Consider the following 20,762-nt stretch of genomic DNA (forward strand, 5'->3'; position numbering starts at 1 on the left):
TGCATCGTTACGATTTGTATTGTTGTTTTTTCCTCATAGCGGAAGAGCTTGATGAACATGTCTCAGGTACAACAACACATTAATAATTAACATGTACATAGGTGAGGACGTACAGCAGCCGAAGTAGTATGTACGGGGTCAGTATCATTGATTTGACATTCAATTAAATTGGAAACAATGGAGCTTAATATCATGCAATGTGCCTAAGCATGTGCAATGAATGAGTAAACTGATCGCTCTTTTTTTGCGCGCCATTGTCAAATCGCCAGTCGATTTTGTGCTGGGAGAGACGTTTAATATCAAGATCCCCACGTTTTTCTGTCACGTGTAATTATGATAATGCTATTGGTTGTGTGCACTGCTCTCCACTGCAACTATACACTACAGGTAAACAAAATACAAATCCGGTGAGTGTGATCAGGAAAAAATAAATGCTTTCCACGTGTATATTGTGAAAAGATGGCAGGTAACCAATCGCCCACAAGAAGCATCGTTGACGGCAAATTAGCAATCAAGGACACTTATAACAGATCGAAAATTATGAAGTATATTGAAATAGAGTATGAAGCCGTCCTCGCTCTCGACGTTGGCAAGAGCAAAGACGATGGCATCAGTGGCAGCAGGGATGGTAGAAGTGACAGTCGGGCTGGCTGAATTCGCGGGACTGGGCACACAGAACAGGGCCACATGTAGCTTTCACTCCTGGACCTGTGTGCTCATCTTGAAAGATACCCACCGCGACTGCGACACACAACAAATGGAACCTTCCTACAAGGCACCGTTACCAACTTGCAGGACGTATGCGAAATATCCAGGGGTGAAACCGCGCAAGCAATGTATCAACGTAGGTCTGTCTGGGTCCTGTCCATGGCGGAGATTCCAAGCAATGTCCTGCATTACCAGGCTCGGTAGGGTGCGGGATTTGTGCACCATCAATAACTCGGCGGCGCAAAGCCCAATAAATGTCCAATAAATTAAGACAAATCTTGCCAATTGCGTCTCCAAAGACTCAGAGGTTTTCTTCCTCATGCCTTATTTTAATATTTATACCGCTCGTTGGCCTAATCTGTTGGAGGCCGGGTGTTATGGAGGACTGCGTACATGGTAAATTCCACTGGTGGTCATGAAGGTACCAAATTCTGCACTCCTGCAGATCGTCCCGTTCTCCGATACCATACCCTGCGGGGATTCGATGCGTACTGCAAATCTAGCGCAGTCCCTCAGTGGTGGCCACGACCGTGGTCGCCTGCAATTTGGAGGCGGGGGTGCGCTGACGCGCCCATTCCCAAAGGTGAAACAACACTGCCGGTGGTAACTGCTGGTTCTCCTGGCAAGGTACACAATGCTGGGCCACCTGCTCTATGACACGATCGAGCCCTGGACACCAGATATAGATGGGAGCCAGTACCTTAAGCTTCCAAATACCCTTGTGTCCGTTATGGAGGACCACACCCACATTCCAGAAACACCATGCATATTCCGCACATCTTCCACGATGCTTAGCTTCTGGATTTTGGATGAATGGGCCTTAAAATCCCCCAGCTAACCCCACTGTTCGGCGACAGATTGAATGGTGTGGTGGACGCGATTAACTGAGGGCCCATATGGGTCAAACCATGGTTGTGAACGGCAGTATCTATAAAATTGAGTTTGACGATGACTGTGTCAGCTGATTTACCACCACCGGTGAGCTCGTGGGGAGGTGATGAAGCCTCAGCGCATCCATTTGGGGGTTCTTTTTCAAAGAAGAGTGTTCCAGCGTATACATATATATGCAGTCTGCAACAGGGTGCAATGCTGTGTCAGAGCGGAGGCCAGGGGGACACTAGCCTGGTTGTCTTTGAACAGGCCTGAAAGTGTCTTTTGATCTATGAATGCTGTAAACGTACACTGAATACACAATGTTGGAATGTTTTCACTCCAATGACGACGGCCAAAACCTCTTTCCCGATCTGTGCGTATCTCCTCTCCGCGTAGCGTCTGGCTTGCATGCACAAGAAATTGATTGTTGTGAAACGTCGACGTTGCATTTGGCGACGATGGCCCTAACATGGGAAGGATATGCATTTCGACCACAGAAGGACAGGCTTGGGTTGGTCAAAATGGGTAATCAACTTGGATGACAGAAGTTTCTGATTTACTTCGGAGGAAGACATTCGCTGAATCTGGGCCCATGCCCATGGATTGCCCTTATTTTTACAATTGGTGGAGGGTTTCTCGCAGGGCAGCCTGGTTTAGATTGAATTTCTCATATAGTTCCGGGCGCCCCGGAACGAGCAGAGTTCCTGCGGATTTCCTGGGACAGAAGTGTTTTGGATAGCACGTACCTTGTCCTCAACTGGGTGTTGGCCATGGCGATACAGGCAGTAATTCAGATATTTGACCTTGGCTGCATTGAAGATGCATTTCTGCATCCAGAGGGGCTGCCGGCTCCCATAAAATGCTGCAGGACGTCGACCATGTTTTGCACATGTCCCTGATTGGACGAACCTTTAATCAGGACATCATTCATGAATTTGCCTCCTCTCGGGGCAAATCACGTACGATATTTCCTATCACTCTTTGGAAGGCAGCATGCCAAGAAAACACCGAAAGACAACTGTGTATAATCGTACGGCCATCAGTGCGTATTTATCATCATGAAGCATGAGGAGTTCGCTTCCAAAACCAGCTGAAGCTTTGCGTGACTTATGTCCAGCATCGAAAAGGTTCGATCCCCATTACGTTTTGCATACAAATCCTCGAAGCGAGGGATAAGTTAATGGTTCAAATGAGACACAGTTTACCATCATCTTATACTCGGTGCACAGGCATACCAAGTTCCGAGGCCTCATCATGGGCATGGCCAGTGATGCCCCGTCACAAAACTGAACAGCGCGCATAATGTCCAAATGTTTCAATCCGTCTAATTCTGAATCGACCTACGCTATATCGTGTATTCAAAATGTCGGGCCGGGAAAGAGGCTAACTGCGCCAATGCTCGTCGTTGGTCCAAGCGACTACCCTCTTTATGATGCCCTGGCCGTCATTCGAAATGGTGGCAGATCTCGCCAAGACCCTTCCAGTCCGTGCGGGTACTTGTGGCAAGCTCGCTGCCCATCCAGATGGAGGTGTGGCAGTGTGGTCGAGAGGCAACTCGGTCCGCTTCCATCCACTACGGTGAGGTTAGATGTGCTGACTGCTGCCCATATTTAACAGGAACCACCGATGTGCCCGCAATTGCTAATATCACCCCATGTGTATGGCAAGCTGGGCAGTCTACCTTTGGGCTAACGTTTGGAGGCCAATCAGATTTTGTCAAATTGATGGTGGCTGACCACAGAGACTGCCTAACCGACATCAAGCTTCAATTGGATGGAGAGCTCATTCAGCTGCAGAACAACACAGATTTGACCTCCTCATGGATATGCAATGCAGTGTAGCTGTTAGGAGGATACGTCTTTTCTGTCAACATTGTACGCTCAGGCACATGACGTGTGATCGCGCCCTGCCAAACGGTCTTCGGACTCGGCGGCCCACTTGTGCTGGCCTGGACCCGCCATCCGGGGAATCAACATCAGAGAAGGCTGCGCGGCAGCTTCCCAAAAATCTACGACATCAACCTGACTCCCTGCAATAGCTGCCGCTGTGGGGACCCGCTCCTTCGGGTCGCAGGAAGTTCAAACTATTTAGCACCACAATGCCCAGAATTACGTGGACGCTATGTTGAGCTCTGCAGAGGCGGATAGGCATTTCAAACGCTCACTGCAGATCCAAGTGTGTTTCAGATTCTACAGATAAAATGGTCTCGCCGGGTCTCGCATAACGACGAACTGCATGGACCGGCTCCAATTTCCCAGAATGGAGCATGTCTTCCGGCGGATACGATACCTGCAGAGTCCGAAACGAAGTATCCCGGCCCTCAGCACTCGACGCTGAAGGCAGCTTCATCCCATCCTCATCACCAGTGTAGAATCCGCGCAGAGAGAATACACATGGGACGGTAGACAGGATACAACAATACTGATTTATTGTCGGTAAACAATAACTCTCCACTCCTTGAAGAGTCTCCCTCTACGAGCTGCCCCCACGTCAAGGTTTATAGACGACAATGGCGAAAGGGAACGCCCGCCTCGTTATCGGGGATGTTTGTGTTCCAGACAGGTCAAGGCAACCGCATAATCGCTACCAAGTCAACTTCGCAGGGGTGGACCAAGTGGTCACTTTTTTTATTGGTGAATACACACATCACAGCAACTTGCCATATGGTGGCCAAAAGCACGAGTTCGTGTATAATGGTGAGGAGAGAAGAAACCTGTCTGAAGACAAAAAGGAAACGTGGAAAGGAAAAATAAGTTGATCATATTTTCTAAATCCAGGTACCTAGCTTATACTACGGAACAGCTGCTTGAACCCTGAGTAATTTTCCTTCAGTTGCGTCAAAGGACCGTCCGATAGATTGCATTGAAACAATAAATTAAGCACTCCTGAATAGGATATGGGATTCCTCAAACGTAGCATGGGATGTCATATTCGGTGTGAAGAAAATTCAGCGCTCAGGCGATATATGTTGTATCTCAGATCGATGGTCAGGTAACATTGGGTCAAAAATACGTAAGAGACCGAATTTTGTACACATTATTTTACAAACACGATATGAATTGTTCATAAGTGGAGATATTTCCATTTCTAGAAAGAAGAAGAACAGATCAAGGTGTGTACTATTATGATGATGTTGGTTATTTTCATTATCCCTTGATTATTGTTGCTATAATTATGATTCCTTTATTATTGTTACCAATACTATTTCTCGGAAAGCTCGTGATACTTAGAAGGTCAACATCTGTTCACCATATAGAGTTTAGTTTGGAAAGATGGGATGAACGGCCTAGTAAATCGTTGATGCCGATAAGGTAAAAGTAATACGAGCCCCGTGTTTGGAACAGAGTTTCAGGTTTACTTTCACGTGGAATGCAGGAAGAAACAGCGCTGGAGAAATAATTTTTTTTTAATAAATTTAGTGTACCGAATTAATTTTTTTTCCAATTAAGGGCAATTTAGACTGTTCAATCCGCCGACCTTGCACTTCGGTGGCATGTGGGTGCGAAACACACGCAAACACGGACAGCATGTGCAAAATCCACATGGACAGTGTCCCAGAACCGGGATCAAACTTGGGACATCGGCGCCGTGAGGATCAGGGGTAACCCACTGTGCTACCGTGCAGCTCCTGAAGAGAGAATGTTGCGGGAAATGGAACAGAATGTAGATTTCCGTCTGACAATGAGCGGTACGGAGCACAATGGTTAGCACTGTTGCTTCACTGCTGCGGGGTCCCAGCTTCGACAGCCGGTTTCGGTCTCTGTCTGTGCGGAAGTTGCACGTTCTCACTGTGTCCGCATGAGTTTATTCTGCGTGCTGTGGTTTCCTCACCCAGACCAATGATGTGCAGGTTACGTTTATTGACCATGCTAAATTGCCTTTCGTGCCAATAAGAAAATGTTCGCCGGTGTTACTGGGCTTTTGGGAAAGGGTGGAGGTGTGGGCATGGTTATTTTGCCCTTTTGAGGGACCGCTGCAGACTCGATGGGTCAAACGGCATCCTTCTGCACTGTAAATTCTATATACCTTGCCTTTGTCCCTTCAGGAGTGCAACGTGCAGGTTTGGAAGTTGGAGATGGAGACCTGTCGAATTGCTGCAGTGTATAGCCTCGGTAGCATTTAATGCTGTAATGTATGCCAGCCTTAAGCTGGTTGGAGCTTACCTTATCAAAGTGCATGGATTGGATCCATCGTGCTCCTGATTTATTTATCTTTTAAAACTTTTCATTGGCATTTCACATATTTAGAAACAATTGTATATATACATCACCCTTGTCCCACGTTAATTTACTTTATTGTACCAAAAGGTTAAATTTATATTTCTTTTAATTGGCCCTGTACACATTTCGCCTCCCTCTGGCTGGGTCTATGGGAACCCTTGTGTTCTCCCCCTGCCCCTTCTACCCTCACCCCGTTGGCTTCAGCTGTGATTTGTTTTTTTTATTTTAAGGGGGAGTTACCCCCTTCGTCCTCTTCTCTTATTTTATCCACCTTTCTCCCCCCCCCCCCCCCCACACCTCCCTTCGCCCCCCTCGGGTTCCGCAGTCCTCTGGTTACTCATTTATCTAGCTTTTTTTAAAAAAAAATCTTAACTTACTCCTTGCTGTTGGCCTTGAAAAGGATTTGGAACAGATCGCCAAATTGCCCCCAGCTATCTTGGAAGCCTTCCTCAGACCCATCGCGCTCCTGATTTGTGCCATGAAGATTGTGACATGACGTCAGGAGACGCAAGTTTCTATTCCCTGGTGCATATCTTCATTGCCTAGCATAGCCTTTCCGCCAATGCATTTATTTCCCTGGTTGAGCGAGATTTGTGGCCACGATTGACGAAGAATGTACTGCACTTTGATGGGGAGCATGACATTATGCAATTGCAGTTCTTATCATTCAGGTAATGGAATATTTTCCTTTTGGACTTGTACATGGAACCAGAAATTCCAGATTCCCCAGCATCACATTCAGATGGGCACCTGTGATGCCCAGTGAATGGCGCTCGGGAGAACTCGGGTAAATATTTATCCAGCAACCGCCTAAACGTCCGACGTTTCCTTGACGATTACGCTTGACTGTGAAAATCCGACTGAAGCTAACATCTGGGAGGTACAGTGGCGCAGTGGATAGGATTGCAACCCATGTCTCTGCGGACACGGGTTTGATCCTGACCCCGGATCATTGTCTGTGCAAAATTTCCAGGTTCTACACAGTCTGCGTGGGATTCACACCTACAACCCGACATATATGAATACTAGGAAGATTGGCTCTGCCAAATTGCCCTTTAATTGGCAAAGCAAATGCTTGCTTTATATTTCTATGCGAAAAACAGAAAGTAACTTTGGATAACCCTGGGAATTACAGGCCAGTTAGTCTTACTTCGCTGGTAGGCAAAGTAATGGAAAGGGTACTGAGAGATAGGATTTCTGAGCATCTGGAAAGGCATTGCTTGATTAGGGATAGTCAGCACGGATATGTGAGGGGCAGGTCTTGCCTTAAAAGTCTTATTGACTTCTTTGAGGAAGTGACCAAGCATGTGGATGAAGGTAAAGCAGTGGATGTAGTGTACATGGATTTTAGTAAGGCATTTGATAAGGTTCCCCATGGTAGGCTTATGCAGAAAATAAGGAGGCATGGGATAGTGGGAGATTTGGCCAGTTGTATAACAAACTGGCTAACCGATAGAAGACAGAGAGTGGTGGTGGATGGCAAATATTCAGCCTGGAGCCCAGTTATCAGTGGCGTACCGCAGGGATCAGTTCTGGGTCCTCTGCTGTTTGTGATTTTCATTAACGACTTGAATGAGGGAGTTGAAGGGTGGGTCAGTAAATTTGCAGATGATACGAAGATTGGTGGAGTTGTGGATAGTGAGGAGGGCTGTTGTCGGCTTCAAAGAGACATAGATAGAATGCAGAGCTGGGCTGAGAAGTGGCAGATGGAGTTTAACCCTGACAAGTGTGAGGTTGTCCATTTTGGAAGGACAAATATGAATGCGGAATACAAGGTTAATGGTAGAGTTCTTGGCAATGTGGAGGAGCAGAGAGATCTTGGGGTCTATGTTCATAGATCTTTGAAAGTTGCCACTCAAGTGGATAGAGCTGTGAAGAAGGCCTCTGGTGTGCTAGCGGTCATTAGCAGAGGGATTGACTTTAAGAGCTGTGAGGTGATGATGCAGCTGTACAAAACCTTGGTCAGGCCACATTTGGAGTACTGTGTGCAGTTCTGGTCAGCTCATTTTAGGAAGGATGTGGGAGCTTTGGAAAAGGTGCAAAGGAGATTTACCAGGATGTTGCCTGGAATGGAGAGTAGGTCATACGAGGGAAGGTTGAGGTTGCTAGGCCTTTTCTCATTAGAACGGAGAAGGATGAGGTGCGATTTGATAGAGGTTAGAAGATGATTAGGGGAATAGATAGAGTAGACAGTCAGAGACTTTTCCCCCGGGTGGAACACACCATTACAAGGGGACATAAATTTAAGATAAATGGTGGAAGATATAAAGGGGATGTCAGAGGTAGGTTCTTTACCCAGAGTAGTGGGGGCATGGAATTCACTGCCTGTGGAAGTAATTGAGTCGGAAAAGTTAGGGACCTTCAAGCGGCTATTGGATAGGTACATGCATTAGGGTAGAATAATGGAGTGTAGGTTAACTTCTTAAGGGCAGCACGGTAGCATTTTGGATAGCACAATTGCTTCACAGCTCCAGGGTCCCAAGTTCGATTTCGAGTTGGGTCGCTGTCTGTGTGGAGTCTGCACATCCTCCCCGTGACTGCGTGGGTTTCCTCCGGGTACTCCGGTTTCCTCCCACAGTCCAAAGATGTGCAGGTTGGGTGGATTGGCTATGAAAAATTGCCTAAAATTCTAAGATTAGCCTAGGACAAAAGTTCGGCTCAACATCGTGGGCCGAAGGGCCTCTTCTGTGCTGTATTTCTCTATCTCTCTCTATCGTTATGACAGCCTATGCGGAAAAGAGTGAGAAGGCGGATAAAACACATCAACCCAGAGTAACGACTTAAAGACCCAGACTGGACCCTGCACGAGGCATTCCAAAACTCACGCCCCCTCCCTGGAGACAGCACACATCCCTTCTACCCGACCAGAAACCGCACCATCCCACCGAACCCATATCCCTCTGAACAATTTCGTATCACAACACGGCCACTCCAGGTCCCGGAATATCCAGCCCAGCACGAACCGATAGCGGCAAATTCTACCGGCCCAATTGAACCAGGCATTTCCTTCAGGTCCGAACCACACGTCCTGGAATGACACCACTCCGTTAGAACCCCGTTGAATCATAGAATTCATCCTTCTCCCTCCATCATGTCCTTCTCTCACCACCACCTCTTTCTGAAGTGGCGCCGCTCTTGGACTGAGTCTCCTCATGGCACGAAACAACTCCGCCTTTCGCACCACCCACCTTTCCTGCCAGATTTAATCCCCTTCCGACCTCTGCCATTCGACGTCTCAGCCCCAAGACGGATTAAGAACCCATCTCACTATCATTCCATCCCACATTAATTTAGTCCTACCTCCCGGGCTGAACCCTTCTTCCTCCTTCCACACGGTACACCCTCGAACTGAACCCCATCCTGGAATTTCCCCAGCTCCAGAATCGCTGCCTATCTTCCTAAAGAACGCCGTTTCCTCTTCTCTTCACGAAGCAAGTCCTTGTTCTCGGACTGAACGCAACCCACACCGTCGCTGACCAACCTCCCGCTAATCATTGTGTGCGACCGCAACACCAACGATAAGCTACCCTTTGGCCGAGCCACTTCCCTTCGGGACCTACCGAACCACCCCCCTCCCCCCTCACCTGCTCCCTACGCCGGATGCGAAGACATTCCCTCCCCCCGTACAGTCAGATCCCCCAACCATCGGGTCCAAATTCGACAACGAAACTCGCAACACCTCACCCACTGTTTCGACCCACCGTCCCCACCACCGCGGAGTCCGAGTCTCAACCAATCTACGTGCCTCACTACCCCACCAGCAACACCACCAATGAGTCTGACACTTAACACCCCTCTCTCACTGCGTCACTTCCTAAACATTAAATCCTATCTGCTACCTATAATTTCTCCGTTTAAACATCCACACGATGGAACTTCCTGCCGTATAAAAGGAGAGTGACTTACCCTTCCGCACCCAGGTTCTCCGTGACAATGATGCCAGGGCGTGATTCGCTGCTTCTGTCTCACCCAGCCTGATTGTGGAAACCCCAGCGGACAGTAGACATGTGAAAGAGGCAATCTGACAGAGTGTACACTCTGCGCACGCTCTAGTCGTCGATTAAATAGAGCAGATTCGCAAGAACTGCATCCTACTGTAAAATGACCAACAAAGATAGGAAACCAGAGCTTTAGCTTCCAATGTGTAATAACTGAAGAGGAAACAGAGATCAAAATTAAGAAAACAAAATCACTCTGTATGCGCAAGAGCAATGGTTTCAGTTGAATTTGTGTCAAAGCCAGAAGTATAGTAGGTAAGGCAGATGAACATAGATGGAACTACGATGTGTCTATCACAAGAATGTGATTGAAGGAAGGGCAGGCTTTAAGAGACATAGAGGAGGATATAAGAGGGCTGGGGAGTAGAATTATTGGTCAGCAGTATACTATAGCGGGAGGACACCTTGGAGGCCTCGTACAATGATCCAATCTGGCTGGAGCTCAAGAAAAGGACGGGGGGCAATCACAACGTTGGGGGTTTAATACAGACCACCTAACTGCCAGCGCGAGCTCGAGGAACAGATATATTGAGCACAGTAATACGTCTTACACCAGGTTAAAGTCCAACATATTTGTTTCAAACACTAGCTTTGGAGCACTGCTCGTTCCTCAGTTGAATGAAGAGGTATGTTCCAGAAACATATATATAGCCTAATTCAAAGATGCCAGATAATGCTTAGAATGCGAGCACTTGCAGGTAATTAAGTCTTTACAGGTATGGAGGTATGGGTAAGCCCAGGTTAAAGAGGTGTGACTTGTCTTAAGCCAAGACAGTTGGTAGGATTTCGCAAGCCCATGCCAGATGGTGGGGGATGAATGTAATGCAACACGAATCCCAGATCCCGGTTGAGTCTTCACTCTTGTGTGCGGAACTTAGCTATAGGTTGCTGCTCGGCGACTCTGCGTTGTCGCGCATCCTGCAAGCTGCCTTGCAGAACGTTACCCAGAGATCAGAGGCTGAATGCCCTTGACTGCTGAAGCGCTCCCCGACAGGAAGGGGACATTCCTGCCTGGTGATTGTTGCGCGATGTCCATTCATTCATTGTCGCAGTTTCTGCATAGTCACGCCAATGTATCGCGCTTCGGGACATCCGTTCCTGCAGTGTATGAGGTTGTCAACATTGGCCGAGTCGCACGAGTATGTACCACGTACCTGGTGGGTAGTGTTCTCAGGTGTACTGGTGGTATCCATGTCGATGATGTGGCACGTCATGCAGAGCTTGCCGGGGCAGGGTGGTGTGGTTTCGTGGTCTCTGTTCTGAAGGCTGGGTTGTTTGCTGCAAACAGGATCTGCTCAGACGAGGAGGAGCGTAACAGACATATACAGATGCTGAAAGATGCTCTCATACAAACGGGATATGGCGCGCAACTTATCGAACGACAGTTCCAACGCACCACAGCACAAAACCGCACCGACCTCCTCAGATGACAAACATTGGACATAACCGACAGAGTACCCTTTGTTGACCAGTACATTCCCGGTGCAGAGAACCTACGACATCTTCTTCAAATCCTTCAACACGTCATCGATGAAGATTAACATCTTGCCAAGGTCATCGCCACACCCCCACTACTTGCCTTCAAACAACCGCGCAACTTCAACAAACCATTGTTTGCAGCAAACTACCCAGCCTACAGAACAACGACTATGACAGCAGTCAACCCTGCCATGACAATCTCTGCGCAGAATTCTGGTCGCCACATGACCAGAAGGATGCGGAGGCGTTGGAGAGGGTGCAGAGTGGGATCAACAGGATGTTGTCTGGACTAGAGTGTGTTATATGAGAGGCTGAATAGACTCGGTCTGTTTAATTCGAACAACGGAGGATGAAGGATGCCCCGATAGAGGTCCACAAATTTATGTGGGGCATGGATATAGTTGATGGACAGGTGCACCTTCCCAAGCTGGAGGGGTCAGTCACCAGGGGTCATAGGGTAAAGATCCGTGAGACAACGTTTAGAGCAGATGTGCGAGGCAGGTTTTTTTTTACACAGATGTTGGTGAGTGCCTGGAAGGCTTTACCAGGGGAGGTTGTGGAATCATAGACATTAACGATGTTCAAAAAGCACCTCGACATGGGTAGGATCAGGATAGAGGAATATGGAAGGTCTGAGGGTTTTGGCCAAGGGTGATATCATAACCAGTACAGTCTTGGTGAGCCGAAGGATATGTCCCTTTGCTGTATTGTTCTTTGTTCTTTGATAGGACACAGGTTTAAATTCCCCTGCAAAATAATTTAATGTGATGTGAGGAAAAGTCTTTTCACTCACTGAATTTTTCGACTTCAAATGCATTATCTGGAGGTATGGTGGCGTCAGCTTCAGTCGCACGTTGAAGGGAGCATATCGTGATCACTTGAATACATATCACTTGCAGGGGCACCAGGAAAAAGGAGGTGAATGGCATGAAGCCATAACTTTCTTTGTTGCGATGGAGATAATGACCACATTGCATACTAATAATTCTGTGAGTCTGAGCGTACATGATTCTAAATGACGATCGAGTGTTAACGGTCACTTCGGCGGATGAATTGCACATTGTTGACAACATAATTTGTTTCCATAGTTGAGCAAATGATAACTGGAAGACACTGAGTGTAAGTACGAAGAAATGGCGTTAGTAACTGACACCATGAACTCTGGAAGCAGACGGTTTTGTAAGCAGTGCAAGAGGCGAGCAGAAAGGCACAACGGCTGGCTGAGAGGAAAACATGAAGAAAACGGGAGCCCGCGAAACCTTCACTTTACCTGAAAACGGTCTTCTTATTCAAGAAATGTGAAATAGACAATCATGTAAAAATGTGGAGTCGAAACCACAACTGAAAACGCTGAACACAGGCATTTCCAACAAGACGAAAGCATTGTTTTACAAGATTGAAACATGCACGAAATTGTGGAGGAGTGGTAACCCAGGATACTTTGCGGCATTCTCTCCATCCAGTTACGTCACACTTTTTATTGATTGTTTTGTGTGAGAATTTTGACACAACCCGTCCATATTTTAGTGCAGAAGACGTTATAATGTCAGCTGAGCAGGGTTTGCCTTTGACGCATTTCTATAGCGATTTCGTAGAAGTGGGTGAGTGGCAAAGCCATTTTCGTGGACAATAGGTATTAAGGGCATTGTTGTTGACCAGGTGTACCATGTTGGCTTCCATCTAATCTGTCGGCTCGCTCCCTCTTTAAAACCATTACGCAAGCAGAACATTGAAAAGATCGTGAGATTAATTGATTGTCATTATTATTCAGGCCGTGTTTTTAATTCCTTTCTTGTTATTTCATTGAACTGTAATCACGGACTATTGTGGTGGGATTTATCATCTGTAATGACAATAATAACTGTGAACCGTAGATTGAGATTTTGGATTTCAAATGGTGGAGGGCGCGATTTGAGTGCCGCACCTGATGGATATATTGTGCAACATATTCCTTTCCCACATTGCAAGTCCATATAAGATCGCAACGTGTCGGGATTTTCAATTAATCTGCAGTTTTTTTCGGAGCCAAAAGTTTTGTCCTTCATATTCAGGGGAATGTGATGTCCGTTCCGACGTCCTCAAAAATGGCAGCATCGTCGATCAAATTTGAATCCAAATGCAAAATCGAGCTAGCATCATATGATTTATAATGAGATTCTGTCTGTTCTTTAGAATTGAATGAAGTGAAAATCAAACTGAGAAAAGCAGGTGGGGAAACTAACTGGCCTACAGTTACATTTTCATTCTTCAGCGTGAATGAATTTATCAATTATCACTGCTTCCACGTGTTGTTTCCTTGCTTTTAAATTTAGAGTGCCCAATTCATTTTATCCAATTAAGGGAATTTAGCGTATTCAATTCAACTACCTTACACATCTTTTGGTTGTGGGGGCGAAACCCCCGCAAACACAGGCAGAATGTGCAAACTCCACACGGGCCGTGACATAGAGCCGGGATCGAACCTGCGATCTCAGCGTCGTGAGACTGCAGTGCTAACACACTGAGACACCGTGCTGCTCGCATGTTGTTTCTTAAATGTTAGGTATGTTCAAAAGGATTGACTGATATTGTATCCTTATTGGCTACAGGTCTGATTCCAGAGGACTGGAGAATAGCTAATGTGATGCCGCTGTTTAAGAAAGGAGGCAGGGACAATCCAGGAATCTCTTGTCTGGTGAACCTCACGTCGGCAGTAGGTAAAATATTGGATAAAACTCTCAGGGACAGTATTTACGCGCATTTGGAAACAAATGGACTCATCAGTGACAGACAACATGGTTTTGTGAAAGGGAAGTGGTGCTCGCGAACTAGGTCGACTTTTTCAGGAGGTGACTAAGGTGATTTATGAGGGGAGCGTGGTGGTTCTTGTTTACATGGACTTCAGACAACGTGCCACAATGCAGAGCGGTTAAAAAAGGCCAAGTCACACGGGACCGTTTTTAGGTCACAGGTGGATGCAGAAATGGCTCGGGCACAGAAGGCAGTGGGTAGCAGTGGAAATTGTGACTGATGGTTTGTCACGGGGATCGATTCAGGGGCCTCTTGTTTTTGTACTATACATAAACGATTTTGATTAAAATGTAGCTAATCTGATCAGTAAATTCACAGTTGTCACTACGGTTTGTGGAGTTTGTGGAGTTGCATATAAGACAGAACATAAATAGGTTGGAGAGTTGGACAGAAAATTGGCAAATGGAGTTTAATCCGGAAATATGTTAGGGAATGGATTTTGGCAGGTCTAACAGAGGGGAAATATAATAAATGGCAAAATTCTTCGGTCAAAGTATGTAGAAGGCCAGAAAGGCTACAGGTCCACAGATCTCTGAACGTGCAAAACAAGTGGAGAAGATAGTCAAGAAAGTATACAGAATTCTCTACTTCATTGGACAGAGCATCGAGTATTAAAACTGACAAGTCATGCCACAATTGTATAGCACCTTGGTAAGGCCACACTTGGGATATTGCACACCATTCAGGTCGCCATGCTACCAGGGGATGTGAAGCTTTTGGAAAGTATTCAGAGGAGATTTACAAGGATGTTTCCTGGTCTAGAGGATGTTCGCTATGCGGGGAGGCTAAACAAACTCGCTGTGTTTTCATCAGAACGACGTCGGTTGAGGGCAATCCTGATAGAGGTCGACAATATTATGAGGGGCATGGATATAGCGGATCGGTTGGCACTGTTGTCAGTGTGGAGTCAGTCGCTAGGGGTAACAGGTTGAAGGTCCGTGGAGCAAAGTATAGCGAGGATGTGCAAGGCACGTTCTTTGCACAGTGTGTGGTGAGTGCCTGACACGCGCTGCCAGGGAACATTGCGGAAGCAAATGCATCAACTGCGTTCAAGAGGCATCTCGACAAAGACGAGAATGGGATGGGTATAGAGGGTTACGGAACTAGGACGTGCTAAATGTTTTGGTCAAAGGTGGTATCATGCGCGGTACCGGTTTGGGGGGCCGAAGTACCTGTTCCAGTGCTGTATCATTCTTTGTTCTTTGTTCCTGACTATCTCCGTTCTGAGAATGACATGACTCTTCAGTCAGTCCCACTGAATATTCTTCAACTTTTCTCTCAGTAATAACATATCAATGGAGGAAACCGATCTGCGATGAACAGAGAAATGGCCTTTAATATCGGATAAGTAGAAATGCCACGCGAATTCTTGTTAAGCGCGAAGACATGTAACACGTCATGCTCCTGCCATTTCTTCGACAATCTTCCGGTTCCAGCGGACATAAAAAATCATCAGCGCAGAATCTCCCAATTAAGACCAACAGGCGGAGCAGATTTCGAGAATGCGAACATCATGCCCACATTTGCGACACCAGCTCTAATATTCAAATACTTTCAAATGTCTCATGTCTAGAATGTATCTTGATGATGTACTGATGAAGTGAGCGAATGATAGACGGTGTGAACTGCTGAACCTCGGAACGATAGGAACTGTAAATGAGCTGGGTAAAGTGTACGGATTGAATCTTTGCCAATTATGGGCAGATGGTTCGGTGTTGACTCAATATATCACGTCGGTGGATCAATTGGATGGGTGGTTCAAGTGCTCAGGTGTGTGTTTAAGGATTAATATGCATGTGCGTGTTGTTGGTAACATATGTGGTCCTGCTTGATATGCAGATGGGTGGGTAGCTATGTTCTTTGGGCAATCAGGTAACTGGACGAGATGCAGGAGTCGCGTAATTTAGAGCGTGAGCGGCTGTGCTTAACCTACTCTGAATCTCCTCGTCGTTTTATCGTTTATTTCATCCTATTACTCATTTAATACTTATCTACATTTGTGATATCTCTGTGACATGTTCTTTGATGATTTCGGTTGAGGTATCTTGACGAGGAGCAGAGGTAAGTCCGAGATAATTATCATCAGATTAAGGCAGCCGAGAGTTAGCTGGGGTAGGGTCAATCTTAAGTGGTTGATTTGCTGGTTTGCGTGCCCACGCCTCGGCGATGTTTGCATCGGGATGATGGCTGTCATTGTCAATAATGCTCTGGATGGTGAATTGGGACGTGTGGTGCAAATCATTGGTGCTCCGTTTGATGAAATACAACGTATGCTTCAGAAATTAGTGGCTGCATAGAACAGAATCCTGATATTTGAAAGAACAATTTGACTGGTTGGGGCCGCGGCTTTCATCCTGCAACATGATGCGTTCCCGATCCTGCCGAACGTCCGAAGGGGGAATCAGACAAGACGTGTTCATGCCTCGACAATTGCGGGAAGGGTAAGGCCAGTTCCCAATTGAATTTAAAAATTGGTTGCCATTCTTTAGCAATCTTGATTGGAATGCTGGACATATCAGTTTCGATGGCGCGCAACGTAATCGGCCTTGAAAAAAAAAATGAGAATCGCTTATTGTCACGAGTAGACTTCGAATGGTTACTGTGAAAAGCCCCTAGTCGCCAAATTCCGGCACCTGTTCGGGGAGGCTGTTACGGGAATCGAACCGTACTACTGGCTTGCTTGGTCTGCTTTCAAAGCCAGCGATTTAGCCCAGTGTGCTAAACAGCCCCTCCGTTTGAGCCGCCGAACATGAGTTTCTGTCGTGCTGTTCTGGATGCTCGTTGTGAGAAGTGCGTGGTCGGATATTCTCATTCCTAGTTGCCAGGACCTGAGTTTCTGGTGTGCTGGACATTAGGATGACGGCATGGTGGATGTGAAGGGACTTTTTTCATTGATATTGATGAGAAATCCTCAGCTTATTACGATCAACCATTCTTGGCTTTGGCGTATCCAATAGGCACAGACGGAGTCAATATCTTTTAGTTAATTAATTATGGTCCAACTCCGCTATTATTATCCAGTTGATTTATTGTTCTTCCCGTTTTCCTAGCAATGGTTTCAGTAGTGTGAGCATGCAGGAGAGGGTCGTCTATTAACCAGTTTTAAGTAAAATTACATTCGTCGGTTATTTGATATTTGCACTGTGCACCGTCTTCCTCAGCTTCTTTTTTGTAATGCAATGATTGTAGATATGAGAAGAAAGTGCATTTTAAGAACACCTTCTCTCGTCAGTGGGAAGAAGAGTGGAGCCACGGTTGAGTGATGGGTGGGCGATTGGTGTGGTGGTGGGAGGTGATGTTACTTAATTCCTCATTATAATTGAGGATAGCCCCATTTAGATCTAATTGTGTTTCTTTTTTGTTGCTTTCAGTTGTCACTTTGGCGTTTCAGAAGCCGTGCTTATCTCCTTTTAAGGAAGGGGCGCATCACGTACCGTGGAGCCTGTTGGGTTCCTTTTGACTATTTTTAGATTCTGACTTTGTATCAGATCTATTCGAGCATGGGGAAATGAGCGGCATTTCATGGCGGAGTTGTGTCAGTTAATCTTTGTTCAGATTATTGAACTGTGAGTGTATATGCTGTGACTTTACATTAGTGGAGCCCTTCTTTGGGGAACACAGAATGGGGGAAACAGGCACAATAGTCCAAGTGGTCTCCTTCAGTGCCATCCTGAGTGCCCTGCTTGTTGTTGTAGGGCTTTCAGTTGAAACATAATGTTCTTATCGCAGTTGAGGAAATGCTCTCTTGTCCCCCGATAGATACAGTCACACGCAGTGCTGGGCTGTAGCTAACGTCGCTGACTTAGCTCGGGTGTTCCACCGAAGCGGGGTTCTTCTACACTTCATCTGGGTGAGCAGCGTGAAATTATAAACGCCAGTTTTATTCAGTGGATTACGCATGGCGGGGGTCCCTTATTGTTCCAAGGTGATCGTAATCGATAACTCTCCTAACACATCCAAGTATTGGGTGTCTTAATTATCCTACTCATCGGTAGTGCGAACTTACATGTTGCCACTGATGTAAATTTTCTCGTGTTAGTGAGCGCGTTGTAATGCTCTGTGTGTGATCGGTGTGGTGCGCAACTGTCAAGGTCTTGGTTTGATTGATGTTCCACTTGTAATGATTCCTGTGTGACAGACTGTGCCTGAAGAAGCACGGTCCTCATCTGGGTTTGGGATTCAGTTGTCCCGTTAGGATTGGTATATCTCTTCTCGAAGATATTGCTTTGCGATATCCTGGGAGGGTCTGGTTTCCTTTTGGTGTGCTTGAACATACTTGGTTCATGGACATTTTTGTGCATGAGGTCCTGTGACTGAGGAGACTCTTTTTATTAAAAATAATTTTTATTCAAATTTTTCAACAACAAATTTTCTCCCAACAATAAAATAAACAAAGCATTAATAACAAAAAAGAAAGGAACAGACATATAGTTTCAAAATCAAACCCCCTTCACAGATCCATAATCACCCCCTCCCCCCCCCCCCCCAGTTACTGCTAAGATTGACCACACCCTAACACTCGGCCAGGAAATCAATAAAAGGCTGCCACCGCCGGAAGAACCCTTGCACTGACCCCTCTCAGGGCGAACGTGACCCTCTCCAGTTTGATGAGCCCGGCCATGTCGTTTATCCAGGATTCGGGACGGGGGCTTCGCATCCCTCCACTGTAAAATAATCCTACTCCGGGCTGCAAGAGACGCAAAGGCCAGAATACCGGCCTCTGTCGCCTCCTACACTCCCGGCTCCGATGCTTTCCCAATGATTGCTAGCCCCCAGGCCGGTTCCAGCCTAAATGCGACCACCTTGGACAAGGTCCCTTCCACCCCTTTCGAGAACCCCTCCAGCCTGGAACACGCCCAGAACATGTGGGTGTGATTCGCTGGGCCTCCCGAACATCTCCCACACCTGTCTTCACCCCCAAGGAACATGCTCAGACTGGCCGCAGTCATGTGAGCCCTATGCAGCACCTTGAGCTGAATTGAGCAGGGCAATGCACAGGAAGAGGACGAATTCACCCTCCCCGGCGCGTCCGCCCACGTCCCCTCGTCGATCTCCTCCCTAGATTCTCCTCCCACTTCCCTTTCAGCTCCTCCACCGAGGACTTCTCCCCCTCCTGCATCACCTGATAAATTGCCGAGATTCTACCCTCACCGACCCACGTCCCCGAGAGCACCCTATCCTGCACCTCCATTGGCGGCAATAGCGGAAACACTGCCACGTGCCACTTAACAAACACCCAAATCTGCATATACCTAAAAGTATTCCCAGGGGGATACCACACTTCCCCTCCAACTCCTCGAAGGTCGCAAACTTGCCATCGAGGAAAAGGTCCCCCATCCGCCTGATGCCTGTCCTATGCCAACTCAAAAACCGACCATCTATTCTCCCTGGTACAAACCGGTGGTTGCCCCGTATGTGGGTCCAAACTGAGGCCTTCGCTTCCCCCGTATGCCGCCTCCACTTCCCCTAGACTTTGAGGGAAGCCGCCACTACTGGACTCGTAGAATACCTTGCCGGGGGTGTTGGGAACGGTGCCATCACCAGTGCCTCGAAATCTGTGCCCACACAGGACGCCACCTCCAACCTCTTCCATGCAGCACCCTCTCCCACCATCACCCACCTACAAATCATTGCAAAATTCGCAGCCCAGCGGAACTCACACAGGTTGGGAATCGCCAAACCATCTACCTCCCTGCCTCGCTCCTGGAATACCCTCCTCACTCTCGGGGTCTGCCGCGCCCACACGAACACCCCTCTCCCCCCCCGGCCGGGTCCGCGCTGTACAACAGTAAATCATCGTCAACCGGTGCTCCTCCCTCCCTGCAGAATCCCCCTCCAGTTCTTGGAATCCCTCAGCGCCATGGCCAGGGGTTCAATCGCTAAAGCGAAGGGCAGGGAAGACAAGGGGCACGCTTGCCTCGTTCCCCGGGACAGCCGAAAGTCCTCTGACTTCCTCCCATTCGTCACCATGCTCACTACCGGGGCAGTATACAGCAGCCTCACCCAGCTAATGAATCCCTCACCAAACCCAAATCTCCTCAACACGTCCCACAGGTAGCTCCACTCCACCCTATTGAAGGCTTTCTCCGCATCCGTCGATGCTATAATTTCCGGCTCCCCATCCGCCGACATCATCATAACATTAATTAGACGCCGCACATTGACATTCAGCTGCCTCCCCTTCCCAAGCCCCGTTTGGTCCTTATGGATAACCAGCGGGATAACGTCTTCCACCCTCCTGGACAGTTTCTTCGCCGAAAACTTTGCGTCCACGTTGAGGAGCAAGATCGGCCTGTAAGAGCACAGTGGAGGGGTCCTTATCCCGCTTCAGAATCAGTGAAATTATGCTCTAGACATCGAAGGGGGTAATGCCACCCCTCCCTCGCCTCATTCAGGGTCCTCACTAACAATGGGCCCAGCAGGTCTGAGAACTCATAAAACTCCACTGGGAACCTTTCAGGTCCCGGTGCTTTCCCTGTCTGCCTGCGCCTCTATCAGCTCCTCCATCTCAATTGCGGCCCCCAGACCATCCACGCGCTCCTCCTCCACTCTTCGGAACTCCAGCTTATCCAGAAAACGGTTCATCCCGCACACATCCCTAGGTGACACTGACCGGTACAGCTCCTTGTAGAAGGATTTGAACACCCAATTAATGTCCCTAGCACGCCACACCAGGTTCCCTCCTACATCTGTG

At 47.5% G+C, this 20,762-nt stretch overlaps 1 protein-coding gene across 1 annotated transcript in view; it reads left to right on the forward strand.

Annotated features, from left to right (window-relative positions):
- LOC119976764 (spindle pole body component 110-like) overlaps nucleotides 1-20,762 on the forward strand; it is a 546,263-nt gene that overhangs the window by 65,483 nt on the left and 460,018 nt on the right. Inside the window, exons 7-9 of the mRNA XM_038817508.1 lie at nucleotides 40-66; nucleotides 4,673-4,693; nucleotides 13,451-13,486. Coding sequence (XP_038673436.1) covers nucleotides 40-66; nucleotides 4,673-4,693; nucleotides 13,451-13,486 — 84 coding nt within the window. The remainder of the gene's footprint in view (nucleotides 1-39; nucleotides 67-4,672; nucleotides 4,694-13,450; nucleotides 13,487-20,762) is intronic.

This window comes from Scyliorhinus canicula, chromosome 13, assembly GCF_902713615.1.
Source record: "Scyliorhinus canicula chromosome 13, sScyCan1.1, whole genome shotgun sequence".
In the NCBI taxonomy this organism is placed as follows: Eukaryota; Metazoa; Chordata; class Chondrichthyes; order Carcharhiniformes; family Scyliorhinidae; genus Scyliorhinus; species Scyliorhinus canicula.